Raw genomic sequence first — 19735 nt, forward strand, 5'->3', positions numbered from 1 at the left:
CCCCTGTCCCCACTTTTTAAAAATGACATTATAGAAATTGTTTTTAACAATCATTGTGTGTTTAGATTTACCAACACATTTACAGATTTTCTTTTTTTTGGTTGCTATTACTTCTTCTGCTGTACTTTTTTTCTTTTGAGAAGTGTATCTCGAAGTATATCCTTTACTTTTAGTAATGGACTCTGAAGAGTAGTCTTTCGTCTTTCTGGGAAACTGTCTTTATTTTCACTTAATCCTGAATGATAGTCTGACTGGATGTAGGATTATAGATTGACACTTTATTTTTCCTTAGGACTTTGATATAATCTTATTGCTTTCTGCCTTATGTTGTTTCTCAGACATTTACTGTCGATCTAATTGTCATTCATTTGTAGGTGTGGTTGCTTATAAGACTTCAATTTATTTTTGTATTATGCAGGCATATTCATTGAGATGTGTCTAAATGTAGATTTGTTTTTATTTAGCCTGTTTGGGACTAGTATATACTTATTTAATGTGAAGGCTCATATCTTTCTTTAGTTCTAGAAACTTACTCACTGATTTCTAATATTGTTCCTCTCATTCTTTTGACCCTTTGATTCTGTAACTCCTGTTGGGACTTCTGATTCTGTCTTTCATATCTCTTAACTTCTCATTCATACATAATTTCTTTGTAACTCTGGGCTGCATTCTAGGTATTTTCCTTGAATCTCTACTATGGTCTACTAATTATCACTTTAGTTATGTTTAATTTCATTTTTGACTTATTCCTTTAGTATTTAGTTTTCATGAATATACTTTTCATTTGCTTCTTTTTCAAAACTGTCTATTTTTCATGGTATCATCTTTCCTTATGGCTTCTGTTTCTTTTTTGCTAATCATTTAAAATGTACTGATTTTATCTTTGTCGATTTTTCTTATATCTCTCTGTTTCAGATACTCTGCTCCTATATGCTCTGCCTACTAATTTTCATGGTGGTTTGCTTCCTATTGAAACACTTGACTATGATCTCAATGACAGTGAGTCTCCTCACCCCTGGAAGAGTCACATGGGCCCTGAATTGTAGAAGGGTCTCTACAGAGTGGCCTAGGGACTCAGGAGTTTCCCTTGAGCTAGGCCAGTTAGTATCTCTGGTTTGGGATTCCTACAATAAGTAGTTAGTGTAAGTTCGGATTTCACACCTCCTTTTCAGTAGGCTAGGTTTTAAATTTCCTTCCTTCCTTCCTCCTTCTTTCTTTCCTTTTTTTTCACTCAGGACTCCAGGTTGACAGCAAGCTTCTCTGCTACTTTCCTAGTCCAGTTGGCAGAATTTTTATAATCTCTTCAGAGGCTGAGCAGCCTTTACAGTGTTCTGCCTTATGCCAGTCTCTCAGATTCCAGCCTGAGTGATCCAAGATGATATTTCTTGTTACCATGCAGCCATTATGTCTCCGGTGTTCAGCTTCTGGACCCTATCTCACTGAGCTTTCATTTCTCAGTGTGAGCTTACCGTGTTGGTCATGCTTTCCATCTTTGGTTTTGGCATGTGATGATTTTTATTTTCTTCTGGGCTTTTTTTCCCCTTACATTTTATTTAGCGGTTCTAGTGTGTTTATGGTAGGAGTCACTGTCTGCTTCATCTTGGTTCGCTTTGTAGTGATGAGTTCAGTTTTTCTTTTTAACCTCCTAAATGCCCTGTTATGCCTGTCCCCTCCTTTGCTTCCTTACAGCTTAAGTACTGTAGATTAGTTTTTGTCATTTCTTGCCTAGAATTGTGTTATAACTAGCTACTCTGCCTCCAGTGTTTTGTTTATTCCATATTAAAAGTGGCTCTCAGTGGTCTTTCTGTAATATAAACATGGTCCTTTTCATCTCCAGGTATAATACACATCAGTGGCTTCCTATCACCTATTACCTTTAGGAAAAAGAAAAAGAAAAAAGCTCTAAACACTTTTTCACCTAGCAACTTTTACTTTACAAACTTTCTTACATACCAGAACAAATGTGCATCAACTGTGCCCACCACCATCGGATATTGTTTATAGTTATACATAAGCGTTTTAGTTTGTAGTTGTCAAGTTTGTGGTATTTGTGTTCATTTTTATAACGTTTTATAAATCTCAGTAATTCCATCATAATTAGTAGCCGCAAAAGGATAGGGTATTGAAAATGTTATAAGATGGCATACTATTATGATGGATTAAAAGGGAAACTTTATGTAATATCCATTGGCTTCTTCTATAGTACCACTTTGGACACATGTGTAAATAGTCTCAGAAGCTAACATGTTGAAAGAAGAAGAGCCCCTGGAATATCAAATCTTCTGTAATCTAGCCATGGTTTTCCTCATAAGTTTCATTTCTTACCAATACTTTTACTAGATATACCCTCTGCTACTCCATACCAAACTTATACCTTATTCTCTCAGTACTTTCATGCCTTCTTCACATTCCCTAGTCTGGGGCAGATGCCCTTCTGCCTCCTTGCATACTTCTATCATAATACTATGGCAGTATACATAATTTTCTACTTATCAAGTTTTTTCTACACGAACTCTTTGAAGGTAGGTCTCCATCTTTTATTTCTTTCTCCAGTTTTTAGTACAATAATAGCTCGTAGTTCTTCAGCGATATGTTGAAGAATAAGTACATAGGTTGAATGAAGTCATAGATGCTGAGCTGAAATATGCTAAGAACTATAACTTTTTGTCTTTGCTGGTTTATATGGTAATTGCATGATCTGTGTACTTAAACATGAAGCATAGCTATATAATGCTGGAGAAATATGGACTGTCTCTTTTGGAAACTTAGTGTGAGTTATCAATCTTTTTAGAAAAGCCTATTAATACATATTCTTTATCACTGTCCTACTGTCACTTTATACTTAACAATTAAATAATTGTCTTTTCCTATTAGCATTCTTATTATTCTGATTTTTTTGTTTCCTTCACTTAAGAAGTTGTAGAATTTCAAGAGATCTGCCAATATTAGAATGTAAAAACATAATTAAAGAGTGATTAATTTTTCTATTTCTTTAGATACACCTAAGCAACATAGCCAGGAAAATGATTGTAGAAGAGCCACTGATACACTAGGAACTGTATATGATCTAGCCAACAGGTAAAACAAATTTGATTTTCATATTGATTTTTTCCTCCTTTATTAATTTTTGTCTCATTTTTAGCTAGTTTTTAAGCCTCTCTACTATGGGATAGTCCATAATTTTCTTCTCTTAACCAGACAGTATTTTTCCACTGCTAATCTATATTTTCAGGAAAGACTCAACATTTCTGATGCATGGGCATATATTTTTTCTGTTTTTCTATTATCTAAATGTTGAGATTCATGGGGATCATCTAATTTTTGAAGGAAAAAACATGGAAATTATCTGATGAAAATTTGAGAATTTTTGTTTTTTTATGTATGTGAACTTCTTTGAAACCAGTTGTAGCTATTGACTAAATCCAAGAGTTCAGGGACTTTTGAGATCATCTACTCTGGTAGTCTTCAGTCTGTATTCTGTTGTGCCCTCTGGTTCTGTGAATGAATCTAATTTAGCCTGTGGGCAGTCCAACCTTTCCTACTTCAACCTGAACAACATATAATATCTGTATTATATTTTGGTGTATTTGTATTATATTTGATATAATATTATATATGAAATATGCCATTTGATAAAAAGAGTTCCATACTCAAAAAAAAAAAAGACTTCTGATTTAATCAGATACCAAAATTTAACATTTAAAGAACCTGAACTTAACTTAGTTTATTGTAACTTCCTTCAGGAGCATTCTCATTTTCTTTATTGCCTGTTTTCTCTATTATCCCATTTTGGCCCCTGAAACTGATGGCAGGTAATATAAGGGAAAATCTCTAAACTAAATATATGTAATCAGCTTGCGGAATATATTTTTTTAAATTAAGTAGCAATCAAATACAGACATACTAAACAGATTCTTTTATTTTGTTTTTTTTTTCCTGTTACCCTTTGTCCCGAGTTAGGTATTTTTCAGTCCAATTTCCCCATGTAAATGAGGCACAGATTTAGAAACAAAATACTTAGAATAATTCTAAAAGTAAATTCTAAATTTTAAATGAATTGAGGTCCTTTTTATACTCTGAATAAGTCGAAACAACATAACATGGGTCAAACTTATACAGTAGTACCCCCTTATCAGCAATTTCAGTTCCTGCAGTCAGCCAGCCATGTTCCATAAATATTAAGTGGAAAATTCCAGAAATAAGTTTTTAATTGTGTGCTGTTTTGAGTAGCAGGATGAAATCTTGGGCCGTCTGGCTCTCTCCTGCCTGGGATGTGACTTATCCCTTCTTCCAGAGTATCCTCACTGCCTAGCCATTAGTAGCTGTCTTGGTTAGGAGATGAACTGTCGGGGTATCACAGTGCCTGTGTTCAAGTGACCATCATTTTATTTACTAATGGCCCCAAAATGCAAGAGTAGTGATGCTGACATTTCAGATATGTCAAAGAGAAGCTGTGAAGTGTTTCCTTTAAGTGAAAAGGTATGTATATAACATACCTGTATATAAAACATGGTATATATAGAGTTTGGTACTATCTGTCATTTCCGATATCCACTAGGGGTCTTGGAATGTATTTCCCATGGATAAGGGGGTGGGGCACTACTGTATGTGAAATTGAGCTATTGGTAGTTTCCTCTGCAGTAATTTTTTGGTTCAGAGGAGGTCAGGATGAGTTGTGGAAGAATTATATTTTTATTCTTAGATCTGGATGTGATGTTGATTTTCTGAGTACCTAAAGACATAATGAAATCTGTGAAGACTTGATATTGAAGAGAAATAGTGGAGTTATTAGGCTTTTATCTTCTTATCACAGTTGTTCTTAAAGCATGCTAGCGGGGAATAGTTGGTGCCTCCCAATCTTAATTATGTTTTTGGTTTGTCTTCCTGTGAGAGAGCATATTAAATATGTTGATTAAAAGTCTCTCGCTGGACTAAAGATTGATGGAGTTAGTAGATTAGTTAAAAAATCAGATTTTATTTATGAACTTTATTGAACTTTAAGATTCTTTCTTGAAGTAGAATTTTGTACTAAGATGTGTTATCAGAATTCTACAGGAGCCAGACACAGCTTGTAAGAATTTAATTTAAATGGCTTCTCTTAATATGGGAAAAAGAAATCGTATAAATATATTTTGATCTCCACATTTGTCTTCTTATCCTTTTCCTAGCTCATGGATCTTTTAATTATCTTTTGATACTTTAATTATAGGTTAGGATATTCAAGGGAGGTAGGGGAAGGGAAGGCTTTTGATGATGAAGGATAAGTGCTAAATGGGATATGAAAGGTTATTATTGCCTGATGGCAGAAGAGAGGTGAAGAGTTGAGTTACTGGGATGTGGAGATAAACTTGTTCAGAATTCTTTACTATAAAAGGTATTTTATAATAAAATATTTTATTAGTAACGTAATGTGGGTGGATTGTATGTAAAGAAAATAATGCCTTTTTTGCATGTAGTTATACTAAATTATTATACTAAAAATTTTATTGGCATCTTATATCAGTATTAATGTAGTTAACTGGAAATTCATATGTGGATATAATCAGTATAACTCTTCAGTTAAAAAACATGGAAAGAATATAGTTTTTAGAGTGTATTATTAGCCTTTTCACATGCAGTTTTCATTCACAGGTACTAAAATATAAATAGTCTTCTCTGTAAATCTCATGTCTGGTTTTGGTCAGATGAGCTGATGGAGGCTTCACCACACTTAAAACCAGAATTCAGTGATTGATGATGCCTTTATTATATACTGTGGACACTACCTTTTTTTTCAATAGTTTCTGGAAGTGAGTTCCATGATATTTCTAGTAATGGTGATGTGATTATTTTTAGACCTTTAACCACTATAGTTTCTCGTTTACTGCATTTCAAAGATAGGGCAGTATGATCTTGCATGCCTGTCAACAAGGTATCCTTAGTCTTAGAAATTGAATTTCAATATTATATCTTTCTCTTTTTATAAACCTACTTACTATTTCTGTTAATTGTAGACATATTGTAACAATACCACCAAATAAAAATGAAAAATTGTTAACCAAAATTTTTAATAAATCGCTTGTCAGATTATTTCCTCAGGATCATTTTTAGGCATTTTTTTACAATCATAAATTTAGTTCTAATCAAAGCATGGATATAGTCTTGTATTATAAAATACAAAATTTCCTAAATATTAACATAGTATAAATACAGTTTTTTTAGTGTGTCGTATGTTTACTTAACATTACCAATTATTACTTGTAATGGCTTTGTAACATTTCATTTATTTTTAGACTTAAGTTTTTCTAAAATTTTTACTCCTAAAAAAAGCATGTCACTTTCTTTTTTTTCTTTTGGAAGTGCTCTTTCCTTAGGAGCAAGTCCCGCAATGGGATCAGCACCCTTTCTTTTGCTCTTGTACCGTGCCAGAATTTCATGGGCCTCAGTTTTGGCAAGTAGATTGAGAGTAAGGACTGAGCCAGGACTGCCTTAAAGTTGTTTTGGATTGAGATATTAGCAGTGCTGACCGCATGTTGCAGTTCAGAAATGAGAGAGAAGGTATAGAATATATTTCCATTTTTCTCTATTATGAAGCTTTGCAGGATAAAGTAGAAAAAAATTTGGTAGCATCTGTAAGAACCTTATCCTCAAGTAACATTCATCGATCAAGTCAATCTGTCAGTCAGTTACAGATATGTGTTGCATTATCAAGTATCAGGCACTGTTAGCCCCTGGGAATAGCCTTTAGAAAGACATAGTCTTCGTCTTCAAAGAGCTCACCATCTCGTGATGACATCTTAATGGCCTTGGTTCATGGGTTGCTGGCCCTGCTTCAAAGGGCTTTTGATCATTTTAATGTTAAGTTTTTGGAAAAACTAAGATAAAATTGCAGTAGATAGTTCATCTTTTGCCTTTGATGTATATAGATTATGTCCTGTTGAGGTGAAGCTGAAGCTTGAGCAATTTTAGTGCTTTTGCATTGTTTGGAAGGTAGATGATGATTCTAAAAAAGACATATTTGAAAAACTTTGAAAAAGCATATTTGCTATTTTATAATATATCTGAAAAGCTGTTAATTTTATATTTCTGGCTGTGAACAGAAGCAAAGCCCTGTCATGGTTGATGTTGAAAGTGGTCTCTGGTTATTATCCTGCCTTTTATATTACCTAGAATAGAGAAGCTTTTGGCCGTGAACAGACCCAGTCCATGATTAAATTTGATGAAGATGAATGGTTAAAGTTATCATTGCTTTGAAGGCTTCAGAAATTTAATAACTTATTTTGTAATTATAATGAAAATATGCATAAGGTTTTTATGTTTATTCAAAGGGACAAGATAATCTAAGATTAAAGAATACTATGTGTAGAATGCAGCATACTGAAGTTGAATAACTTTGTGACTTTATTGTAAATGTAATTATTTGCTGTAGAGTAAAATTCAGCATAAGATACGATTTTGGACATGAAATAGCTAAAGAATCTTAAAAGAAAGTCCCTGCTACAATGAACTATGATCTAAAGCCAGAAGACATTATAATAATGTGATTCTAATTAATTGAATTTGTTCTTACCCTGTACTCAAGTTCTTGAGTGTTCATCAGATCATTTAACCCTTTTAAAAAAATGCTCTCAACCTAAAATATACAGCAGGTAAGGCAAATATTCATAATTTGGGAGGCTGATACACAAATTGGGCTTAAGTACTGCTCTAATTGTCACCATACCTCCCTAGAATAAACTGCCTTTTGATGACCGGGACGAATTGAGTGAAATCGTAACGGACAGATACGGGGCAGACAGTGTCTTTAGAATATTCACATAGATCAAGTGAATGGTATTTTTTCCTACTCATAACTTGGGTTGTTATCTTTTTTCTTTTTAGCCCTTCTTCTTTCCTGTTGCAGCCAGTTTCATCATCAGATAGAAAAAGTGTTACACTATTTGAAAAGGTACATTTTAAAACAATTTTTAATTAATTTTGACCATACTAACTTATGATAAAATATTAATTATTTTTATTGATATCCCAATTAAATTTTAATTTTCACATGTCCCAGTATTTGCACATTAGTACCATTTCTATGTATATATTCACTGTTGCTTCTAAATGAGAATATGGGAAAAGAACCTCTAATGAAGATGATGCATGATTATTAAGGTTTTATTTTATTTTTATTTATTTATTATTTATGCCTACAGCACTTTTCTTCCTAGGTGGTCTACCATTCAAGTACTAACCAGGCCTGACTCTGCTTAGCTTCCAAGATCAGACATCGGATTTGTTCAGGATGGCATGGCCATCGACTATGGACTGTGGCTCCATTGGGGAACAAACCCAGGACCTTCTGTGTGTAAAGCAGACATGCTAACTGTCACACTATGGAACCATGTCTTATTAAGGTTTTGACAGTATATGTCTATCTTCTTCAGGACATGAAGATGAGAACACCTAGAGAGGATAATGAAACAGTTTCTAAGAAGACACTGGAATTTGAAATGGAAGACCTCCCATCATCAAATACTGCAAAGAATGTAGAGAGTAGTGCATTTGGAGAGCCTCTGCCAGTTAAAAAAAGTGATCCATTCCAAAAAGAGCAAGATTATCTGGCAGAAGAGGTTAGAAAAGGATTTTAACAAGTATACCAAATTATGTTATTTCTTCTATAGTGTTGTGATTATAAGTGAAGTACAGTTAATTATTGATTTATTGGAGATAATTTGAGAAAGAAGGTCAAGATAATAAAAATGGTTAAAGCAAAATTGGTCCTCAAATGTAGAAATAGATTTCTTATAAACTTATTAAGAGTACATCCATGGTTTAGAACTCATGTCCCATCTTATAAATATCCAGAAGTATAAAAATAATACATGTATGATATTTTTGAGATTAACTATTACATTAGTTGTTGGGTAAATATAATCAATGATTATACTCTGTTAAATACTCTGTGAATGTTGTCTTTTGCTTAGCTGAGCTTCCTTTTTTTTTTTTGAATATTAGAACAAAGACTACAGTATCACATTATTACTGAACAAAGGTTTTTGTCCTGCTTTCTAAATTTTTTAAAAACTGATTAATTGCATCATTGTTCATGATCTTCGTTTTCCTAACCAGCTTTGTTCCTTCATGCTATTCTACTTTATTGGCAAGTGACCACATGATAGTACTATTGCTCAGTAGTAATACTGAACTCAGTTTACACAAATTAAATACCGAAGCCATTTTTTTTTTTTAGGCGAAGCAACCCTTGGTTGACCTCATAGATTGCAAGGACCTTGTCAGTTTACAATCCCTTATTTTTTTCTTTTTTATGCCTGCAGCACCTGGTCTTCCCAGGTGGTCTACAAGCCATTCTTTAATGTTACTTATATTATAGTTTCCTACAACATCACTTAGCATTGTTTGAATTTGGATAAGTAGCCAGAGAGTAAATTAGCTACTTTATATTCCTGAGAGACTGAAAGAAAAATTTGGTTTAGTGATTCAGGTATTGGAGTTCCCTTCTCTATCTCAGTTCTATCTCAGTTCTGATTAAAGTAATGAATAGTGTCCAAATAAGAGAGCTGGATGTCAGTCATTTTTCTTGGTTGTAACATGAGGAGGTTGGGCAAGTTTCATGGTCTCTAAATATTCTATTGTTTCTCTTTGTTAGTTGATTAGAGTAAAGAAAAGATGGTCAGTTGGTCTTTTTTTCTTTTCTGATATGGAAGGAAAGGAACATTTTTTGGTTAAAAGAATGTTAGTAGCAGTGGAATAGGATGAGATGGAAGAGGAGAGGCCTAAAAATCATAAAGCTCTGAAAATAAAGTGAAATTAATCTTTAATAGTGTTTGTGACAAGGAACATTTAGTGTTTGAATTCTAAGAAGCCCTCTGTTTTCATGGAGGAGGGTAAGCGGGGGTTGATTTGATTATCATTATAAGAAAAGTTTATTTTTTAGAGATTTCAGGGGGCAGAGATTAATTTGCATGTTTTTAGTTTTTTATGACTTTATTCACGTTTAGTTAATATAGAGTGCTATTTTCATATTGTTCGCTTTGTTTTCTCTATTTTAGAATGTATGCTTTGTTCACTAATTTATATCTGATAATGAGATTTCTGGCAAAGAAGTATATTGTCAGAATGTATTCTGTTTACTAATAGAAGGGTTACTGTGCACATGTATTAAGAATCTGCTTGCTTTAAAACTAGTCATTTTAGCAGATATAGAGTTGTTAAGCTCAAAGATGTGGCGGATAGTAGTGTAGGTCACTGTGTAGTCAAAACTATCTCTAAATCTTCCCAAGTTTCAAGATCCTTATCTTTTCTTTTCTTTATAATGGGATATATAAGCGAGGAAACATTTTTGTGTTGATTTCTATTTGGCTTTTAAGAATTGTGCCTAGACAGTCTTTAGGGATTGTCTGAGAACTATATTGTTGAGCTTATTTTTGTGTCATCTATTACGGGAAGGTTTGCTGACTGAAGTGCTTTTTGTTATTATCAGGACTTTTCTTGCATTCTACCAATGAGCTTAATTTGGGGATAATTTTCGCTTTACTTTTTCTTTCTGTTTCAGGTTGCGAGGACAGTTTTATCTGATTCACCACAGCTCTCTACAGGAAAAGAAGTGAAACTAGAGCAACTGATTGATTCTTTAGTTTCTAACCCGTTCTTAACAAGGAACCAAATTCCTCGAACTCCAGAAAACTTGAGTAAGTTTATAATGCTTTCTGTCACTTTTTTTCTTAGACATTACTTCTATTAGAACCATGGTCTGACAGATCTTCTGGAAGTTCACTTTAAAACTCTTTTATATCTTTAAGTTTAGTGGTAGTGGCTCCTGGTTTCGATGTAAGGGACTTTTTATTGAATTATTAAATGTGGGCACTCTCACTTGTATAGCAGTCCTCTTTAGCAGTATTATTTTGCACTGGTACTGTACAGTTTTGTTTTTGTTGTGTAACTTGACTCTTTCCTGGAAAATAGTTGATCACTTTTAAAAAATCCTCTACCTCCACATCTGATCTGTGATCACATTTATAGAGTATAGAGGCTGTTTTCTCCTAGTCAACAAAGCAGCATCAGCCAAAAACTACGTATAGAGATCTTTTCTACCCTTCCTAAAGCTAGCCAGAACGTCCAGAACTTTTTTCTTATAACCTATAATTTTTGTCAGCAAAGTTTTGATATTGTTGTCCTTATGTAGGCACATAATCATGGTTGAGCGATTAAATATAATTTCCATTATGCTGCTAGAAATGACATATTTAAAGTGAAATTGATTCACTTCAAATAGAATCCACCACAGCCTGACGGTGGTCGGCAAACTTTAGACTACGGAACAAATCTGGCCTGCCCTGTGTGTTTTTGTAAACAAATTTGTATTGAACACAACCTTGCTCATTTGTCAACATGTTAATGGCGGCTTTCATGCTGCAATGGCAAAGTTGAGTAGTTGTCATAGACTGGATAGCCTGCAAAGCCTAAACTACTATCTGAACCTTGGCCCAAAAATATCTTTTTAATACATGCAATTTGTATATGCTGTGCGAAAATATATGCACATTTCAGAACAGCTTTTGTTATTTGTGTGTGATCAGTTGGAGATGGAGTTGTTTGATATTGTTGGGCTTTGGTATATTGTGGGAGCCTTATCATCTAACCAGCATATCTATGGAACATAGTAGCTTTATCTTGAGCACTAGAAATGAAATGTTTAATTGCATGCTGTGTTTGTGAATATTAATAAATTGTGTTTTCCCTCCCTTCATTTAATTAGTAAGTGATATTAGGAGCTCATGGAGAAAAGCTGTTGAAATGGAAGATAACAGAAGTACAGAACCAGTTCAAATGGATACTGAACATAGAAAAATATTGCCAGAATCCTTACCTGTGTTGCATAATCAAAAAGAATTTAGCATGGCCAGTTTTTTCTCAGCAACCACTGAATCTGATTATAGCCATTCTCATTTGCCTGAAGAGAAAATTGTTTCAGATTGCCTCAAGTGTTCGCCTCAGAAACGTGTGGTGACCAGTCTCATAGATAAACCAACAACACAAAGTCAGTCAGATTTGTTAAATAAGAAGATAATTTGCAAGCAAGATTTGGAGTGTACTGCTTTACAGAACAAGCTTCTAGAAACTACCCAAACAGAGACACTCTCTCCTGCTATAAGCAATAGGAGAGATGTGATAGGTAGCAGTGAAGGTGAATATATTAAAATATTGGATTACTCGCCAGCTTCTTACAAAGAACCTTCCATGCATAAAAGTATGTTATGGAATTCTTTTCAGATATCAAGTGGAATTAGTTCCAATAGTTTTAAGGATACTGATTTTGGCATATTACATGAAACTCTTCCAGAAGAAGTTGGCCACTTAAGTCTTAATAGCTCCAGCAGTACAGAAGCCAATTTTAAACTGGAACCAAATAGTCCTATGCAAAGTGGCATTTTTCCAGAAGATGTTGTGAGAGAAAGACAGACGACTCCAAAATCAGATTTAAATTTACAGGCCATTTCCAGTAGATATGAGGCTCTGAAAAAATCTCTGTCTAAGAAAAGGGAAGAAACTTACCTCTCTAATTCTGAAATACCTGAAGGACACAAACCACAATTGAGCCCTACTCCCTCAAACATGCAAACAGATGGTATGTGTAACTTTTTGGATACTCATGATTTGCACATTGACTATACAAAACCATCTTTACGCACGTCCCTTTCACCACTAATTAAGTTTTCTCCAGTGGAACAAAGACCGAGGACCCCAATATCATGTAGTCATGGAGAACTACCTAATTTAAAAGGTAAGATAAAATAGATCTGTACATGTTGATCAGTTGAAGTTTTCTCTCAACTTTTCATAAAAATAGTGTGCAGTGAATGCTACATGAGTTTTGTTAATGTGACAAAACATTCTCCTTTCAACTAGGATGAGAAGAGGGAACCCATCACTTTTATGGTTACTTTCAGAATCTCTAGTGATGTGTAGGTAGTTTACAATTGGTATGAGACAGGATTGGAAAACAAAACCAAAACCCCGAAATCTGTTGCTTTTGTAATACAAGCTACTGAAATCTCGACAGAATCTTCTTGGCTAGTGGAAGGAAGGTGGTTCTAAAGAAGTTGAGAAACACTATGTTAAATATCATTTTTGTAATAATATCTATGATTTGCTTTGAAATAAATTTGTTGGGGGTGGGGAGACAAAACAAGTTAGGTGAGTACATTAGTTTTCTAGGGCTGTGGAAACAAAGTATCTGGAACTGAGTGGCTTAAAACAAAAATTTATTGTCTCTGGAGGCAATAAGTTCTGGCGGCTAGAAACCAACATCAAGGTGTTGGCAGAACTGTGTTCCTTCTGAAGCCACCAGAGGAAAATCCTTCTTGCTTCTTCTAGCTTCTGGTAGCCCTGGGTGTTCTTTGGCCTGTGGCATCATGACTCGATTCTCTGCCTCTGTCTTCGCATGGTATTCTCCCCTTCAGTGTCTGTGCACCTTCTTACTAGGACGCCAGGCATGCAGATTAAGAGCCCACCGTACTCCAGAATGACCTCACCTTAACTAATTATATCTACAATTACCCTATTTCCAATAAAGCCACACTCTGAGGTCCTGGGGTTAAAACTTCAATATACCTTTTTGGGGGACACAGTTTAACCCATTAGCTATTAATAATAAATAATTATTGAATTATTGAAGCTGGATGATGGATACATTGGGTTAATGATAATCCTCTTTTGTATATTTTGAAAATATTCATTGTTAAGAGTTTAAAGCATGTTAGAACACATATAGATCTGGTGATACTCTTTACATATCACTTTGATTTGCCCATGATAATTAAGTACTGGTATATTGAAAAGTATTCTAAGAGGGATGTATTGATATTTTCCGGAGAGTATCTGGAGAGTACCTCAGTGAGAATAATGGTAATTATATCATAGTTAAGTATTTGTATGTGAATTTTTTACTTAAGAAAACTGAAATTTGCTACTAAGAATCTGTCCTATTTTTTTTTTTTTTTTCTTTTCCTTTTCTCCTTTTTAAAATCAATTTTGCAGAAGAAGAAATCTTAAATAAGAGCCTTGATACAAAAGAATCTCCATTCGACTTGATGAAGCAGTAGCCCTGTTAATTTAACTGATGTCTTCAATTGAAGCAAGCTGATTTAAAAACTGATTTATAATTTAAATACACATTGGAAGTGTAATTCTTTTTTCAAGGTCTAAAAAGACTTAAACAGTGCCTTTTAGCTTCCTCTAATGTTTTTAGGTAAGAAGATTATGTTTGGATTTTCTCTTTGTATTATTGTATGGGGTTGAAATGTGAAGTATTTGGAAAGTAAACGTCAAGTTACATGAAGCCATTTGATTTCTTGAATCTTGTAAGCATTAAGTAAATGGCAAAGTAGTAGTTTAATTTATTAGTTTTAATTTCAGTTAATTAAGATAAGGATGAGTGGTTTTTGATGTACTTTTATTAAGTGGTTAACATAATAACCATTGAATACAATGATCTTTCATTTTAGGGAAATATACAACTTATTGTTTCTTAATGGAACATTCTGATACTAACCAAAAAAAGTGAGAAAAATAGTGCCTTGAGATGTGTAGTCAAAATGACTAAGTTTAAGTTTGAGAAAATTCTAAATGGGCTTAATGATTACTCAAGTAGGTTGATCCTGAAAAATGTTTGCTCGAATGAAGTGCATGTGATAGTAAGTGAAGACTGGGGCAGAAGGAATTTAGAGAAAAGGGAAAAGGTAGAGGAGATGACTATACACTTTTAAGGAACACTATCTAACTATAAATCCATTTAGTGGGTTGTATAACAGATTTATATTTAGTCTAATTTAGACTTGGAGAATTTAATTTAACTCTAGTTTTATATTTTAACAAAAATAAAAATTAAAAAATTTATGTGTCGTTTGGTTTTTTTGGGGGGAGGGTAGTGTTTTGAGGGAGAGGAGCTAATTTTGATTATGTTACTTTCCTCATAAACCATTAGTTCCCCGCTGCCTACAGAATAGCCTCAAAATAACTTGAGGAAACTGAATTTTGGGGTTAAGTAACTTGTTCAGTGTCACGCAGCTAAGTCAGTGGTGAAGCTAGGATTTGATCCTATTTTCCTTCAGTAATAAATCTCAAGACCCCATAGAAATAACTAAAAGGCCAATAGGATATGGCTGCAGGGTTGGCCTCCTGTAGATCTTCTGGACTCCGAGTGGGAGTCAGATGTGAGGCCTCTTGTATAGTATCCTGCCTCACTTATGGCCCACAGCCAAGAAAAGAGCTTATCTCTAGCATCAAAGTGAATACATGCCATGGCCCTCTGAACCAAGAGGAATGAGCACACACTGGAAGCGTGATAGCACCTACAGTACTCCTCTGTAGCCCCAACTTTTAACCATCAAAACCTTTTCCCTTTGCTAAGAAATTGGCAAGGAGAGAAAAGGGAAAGGGAGCGTTCTGGAAGTGGATGGACCTAATAGTTGATCTTCCTTCACTCATTTTGGGCCAACTGTCTCTCAGTTGTTTGTTCAGTCCCAGTTTGAAGGCCAGTTTTTGTTGTGTGTTTGAGAAAAGATAGCAGAAAAAAGCAAAAACTTGCAGTGGAAAAGAGGAAAAGCTCCTAAGGTGCTGTATTCCTTTATTAATACAATGAATAAAGGACTCTACAGGTAAACTGGGAAACTAGTCTGCCTTAAGAAAACTGAATCCAAAATTAACATGTTGGAGAGGAGGTAGAGCCATCATTATCTACAGACTGCCTGGGCCATTCCTACCTAGCTACTTAATACATATAATTTCCTTTAATTCTTATAACTGTAAGATAGAAGGAGTAATAGAGGAATCTACATAGGGGACCTTCATATTTGAACTCTTCTGGAATTAGCAATGTAATTAATGGAATTTAAACAAAGAAGTGACGTGATCAGAACAGACCCTTGAAGTCAAAAAGCTGCTATGGAGGCAATATTGGAGAGGGAAGGTCTAAATACAGCCAAGTCATAATCAAAATGGTTTAGGAGAAAGTGAAATTTGAGATTTTTAGTGTTACTGAAATGCTTTAATGAGTATGGATCTCTAGAAACCTTAATTCACAAATCTGAAGCTGGAATACTTTACCTTCGTCTTCCAGATTATCACAAGTATAGCTGTCATTGAAGACGCAGAACAAATCTCACTTCCACCTTGAAATCTTCATCTACCCTTTCCATGGGCCTATCCTTTCTCTGAAATCTGTGGTTTATCTTAACTTTTATTCATTTAGTATTTTTTACTTAATTGCTTTTATTATACTTTCTTTTCCATGGTTGTATGTGCTCTCTAGCTATACCGATTATATACATAGCCATATGTACACCCGTGTAGATGTGTGTGGGAGGATGTGTCCACACATATACTCAAATGAAAATACTGAACTATTGGAATTATTTTCTTTGCCTCTTCTGTGATGGAAGTAAAGGTAAAGAGGGGTACTTTATTGTTGTAAATATACTTTTTCTCATTATATACATAGATTACACAGAATGTACCTTGTCTTATTCACTATTTGTAAAATAAAGTTGTGTAAACTGGCTTCTCTGTCAGTTTGAAACTTTGGATAATGCCAGAATGTCCTAACTATTTTAAATGTTTAAAGAGGACAAGCATGTGATGTTACTTAACATTAAAAATGTTATCTAGTAGAATAACGACTATTTGAGGTTAAAAACATTTGGGAGTAATTTAACTGAAAACAAAAATATAAGTGTTTTGAAACCATTCTTTTCCATGTGTTTCTTAATCATGATCTATGAAGTCAGTTTTATCTATAGGAAAAACAGGAATTCCTTGTTTTTTTTTCCTACTCTAAGAATACTAAAGGACATTTTAAGGACATTTTCCTCAATGTAAGAAAAGTATTTTCTAAAGCAAAATTCTCTTCACATTAATTGCAGATAGTTTTTTCCTCATGTGCTTGAATGTCAAGTTTACATCCTAAATTTAGTATTTGTGAGTCCTCTATGGGACTATTTGTAAATATGTTCTACATACTCTAGTCTTGAATAAACATTCAATATTATACCACCTGGCTCTGGAATTTCCCGTACATCAAAAAGAATCATGCCCTGCGAATCATAAAACGATCATGGTCACATTTAAAGTATCAGTAACCTGATCAGCAGAAATTTGTGAGGTTCAGTGATTCAGGTAAGAGTGTTTTATTACTGCCATTTTAATTACTAGATTTACTAAATGTATTTTAAAGTGATTTTAAAGAGTGCATCTGTACTTCAGAGTGTTTTTCTGGAGTCTTTATATTTATTGCAAAAGGCCCTAATTAGATGAGTTTAATAATCAGGTTGCTCTGTAGGTAGGGACCGTCATCCACAGCTGCTGCTATAGTGTTTAAAAAATGTTAAAATACCTTTATAAAGCCTTGGAAATTCTAAAGTCCTATCAGTTGTATTTAATGTCTGTATACAGAGCTAATGTCTCATTTGTAAAATGAATTGATCAGGTTTCTTGGTTCTAAAATACAGAGATTGCAATTGAAACAATCTTTAAGGCAGCTGGAAAGGGACATTTTAGGTTTGTTTTCTGATTTCAATATACATTGTCAATCCAAATTAGGAATCTCAGAACCCTCCCCCCAAAGTAGGTAACATAATCTGATTCATTATTATCTAATTTCCAAATAAACAGATGGGAAATTGATTTTGTCCAAAGTGAGTAAAACACTGAGAAGCCACTTCACCCTTGACTTCAGTTTCCTCTGCCTGTAAAGTTAGGGGAATTATATAAATAATGTACATCTAAAAAAATGCTGGGACTTTTATGATTAACTTTTGTCAGTAGAGGCAATAATGGGGTTGTAATAGAGGGGGAGGATCTGTAATCAAATTGTCTAGGTTCAGCTGTATGTCCAATTAGTCACGGCAGTTTTCTCATGTTTAGAGATAAAAAGTAATTTACTTCATAGGTTCAGGATTAAATAAGAAAGTAAACATTAAGTATTTAAGAGTACCTGCCATTTAGTAAGAACTCAAATATATAAGTTCCATGTCCAGTAATTTTGGGGTTGGGGGCAAGAATGGCTCAGTCAGTGGTGGTGATAGCTGACAGTACTGAGTATGTGCCAGGCACCATTCTAAAAGCTTTCCATGTTGTTTTGAATCCTAACAAGCCTATTTTGTAGTGCTATTACCCACATTTTACAAATGAGGAAACGAGAAATAAAGTACTTCACCCAGTTCACAGCACTAATAAGGGAAGAGACTAGACTACTTAACTCAGGTCAGGTGGTCTAGCTCTAGAGCCAATACACTTAATCACTCTGCTACAGGTGCTATAAACACTGCTGACGGGCCAAGATCACAAAAGATAAAATTTACCAGTTAAGCAATACTTGTGGGCAGAATCTTGAGATTTACATATTAACTACCTTCAAATTATTTTCAAATAAGACCATATTTTAAATTGCTAACAGCAAATGTTTATTCATGATTGAAGCCAAGAAGAATTTATAAATGCATTTTAATACCTTGCTGATAAAATAGTAACATTCCATCTTTGCAATCTTGTAAGGAATACAGGAAGATATTGTAAAGGCTTAGATTTGTCTATTATAACCAGGTAATCAGAACACACACACACCACCTATTTTAGTGTTACACCATACTAACTTTTCAGAAAGGCCATCTTGAAGCTCTACTGGATAGCTGAGTAAATAGCGTCCAAGGTTTAAAGACTGGGGAGTAGGGAAGAAAGATGGAGTAGTAAGCAGCACACATTTCAAAGCCCACTTTTAAGCACACGACATTATGAATACTAAAAAAAAAGATGCGGGGAAAAAAGGCAATTAAGCATTTTCAGAAAGCTTTTGGCGATATTCAACGCATAAGGAGGCTGTGCTTGGGACCATCCACTCTCTCCAGCTTCTCAAAGTGTTTCCTGGCATTGCGAATGTTGATCAGAGTAGCTGCAGACGGGATAGACGGATCGGACATAACAACCATCACGTACGTGTTTGATGTGAAGATGTCGATGAAAGCAGCGAAGTTAGAATTCCTGACTTCCATGCTCTGGAAAGAAGCGGCCAATTTACTGCAGCTCAGCTTGAACTGCTTAATGATGTTGCTGATCTTCTCAAATCGGTGGACGTCACGCTGCTCTTTGCATTGGTAATGGGAAATGACTAAGAACGTAGCTCTCTCGAACAGCAGAACTTCGTCGGCCTCAATAATTTGGGCAAAATTCCTTAGGTTCATCTCCAGCTGCTGAACGTTGGGAATCAGCTGATAGACAATACTGGACCAGGCTTTATAGAGCGTTTCATCCCAGATGGATGTTCGAAAACAAGCGCACTCCAGGGGGCGAGACAAACGCCTCAGGTCTTCCTCTCTCTCTTTAAAAATCAGGTCACGCTGATCCTCCTGAACCAGATCCATTTTGTGCACCAGGCAGAAGATTTTGGCATCAGGAGAGTTCTGGAGGATGGCCTCCAGACACGACTGGTAATAATGCATGTCCTTTTCCAGTTCGCGGCTCTCCACGTCAAACACGTAAATCAGCACTTCGACATTACGGAAGATGTTGTCTCGCTGGCTGGTGAAGTAATTTTCCATGAAGGTGTCCTGACCGCCACAGTCCCACAGGTTCAGCACCAGGTTGCCCAGAAATCGGACGTGGGAGTGCTCCACATCAATGGTGGCACCCAGGCGTCGGGTGTCACGAGCAATATAATTTGCAAAGATAATCGACCTCATGCTGGTCTTTCCCGACCCGC

General features: G+C 34.8%; 2 protein-coding genes and 1 non-coding gene across 3 annotated transcripts in view; 2 read left to right on the top strand and 1 right to left on the bottom strand.

Annotated features, from left to right (window-relative positions):
- Window positions 1-14880, top strand: part of HAUS6 (HAUS augmin like complex subunit 6) — a 33172-nt gene extending 18292 nt beyond the window's left edge. The window contains 6 exon segments of the mRNA XM_006918345.3: window positions 2997-3078; window positions 7861-7927; window positions 8409-8594; window positions 10538-10673; window positions 11741-12766; window positions 14023-14880. Of these exon segments, the coding sequence (XP_006918407.1) occupies window positions 2997-3078; window positions 7861-7927; window positions 8409-8594; window positions 10538-10673; window positions 11741-12766; window positions 14023-14087 (1562 nt within the window). The 3' untranslated portion in view covers window positions 14088-14880.
- Window positions 7650-7780, top strand: LOC112485165. The gene has a single exon (XR_003048366.1).
- A 3539-nt stretch (window positions 14881-18419) lies between the features above and the next one.
- On the bottom strand, window positions 18420-19729 carry RRAGA (Ras related GTP binding A). The gene has a single exon (XM_006918346.2). The coding sequence runs from the start codon at window positions 19713-19715 to the stop codon at window positions 18840-18842; it is 876 nt and encodes a 291-aa protein (XP_006918408.1). The 5' UTR covers window positions 19716-19729; the 3' UTR covers window positions 18420-18839.
- Window positions 19730-19735: the final 6 nt, after the last annotated feature.

The sequence above is a fragment of the Pteropus alecto genome, unplaced genomic scaffold (genome assembly GCF_000325575.1).
Source record: "Pteropus alecto unplaced genomic scaffold, ASM32557v1 scaffold95, whole genome shotgun sequence".
NCBI classification, from domain to species: Eukaryota; Metazoa; Chordata; class Mammalia; order Chiroptera; family Pteropodidae; genus Pteropus; species Pteropus alecto.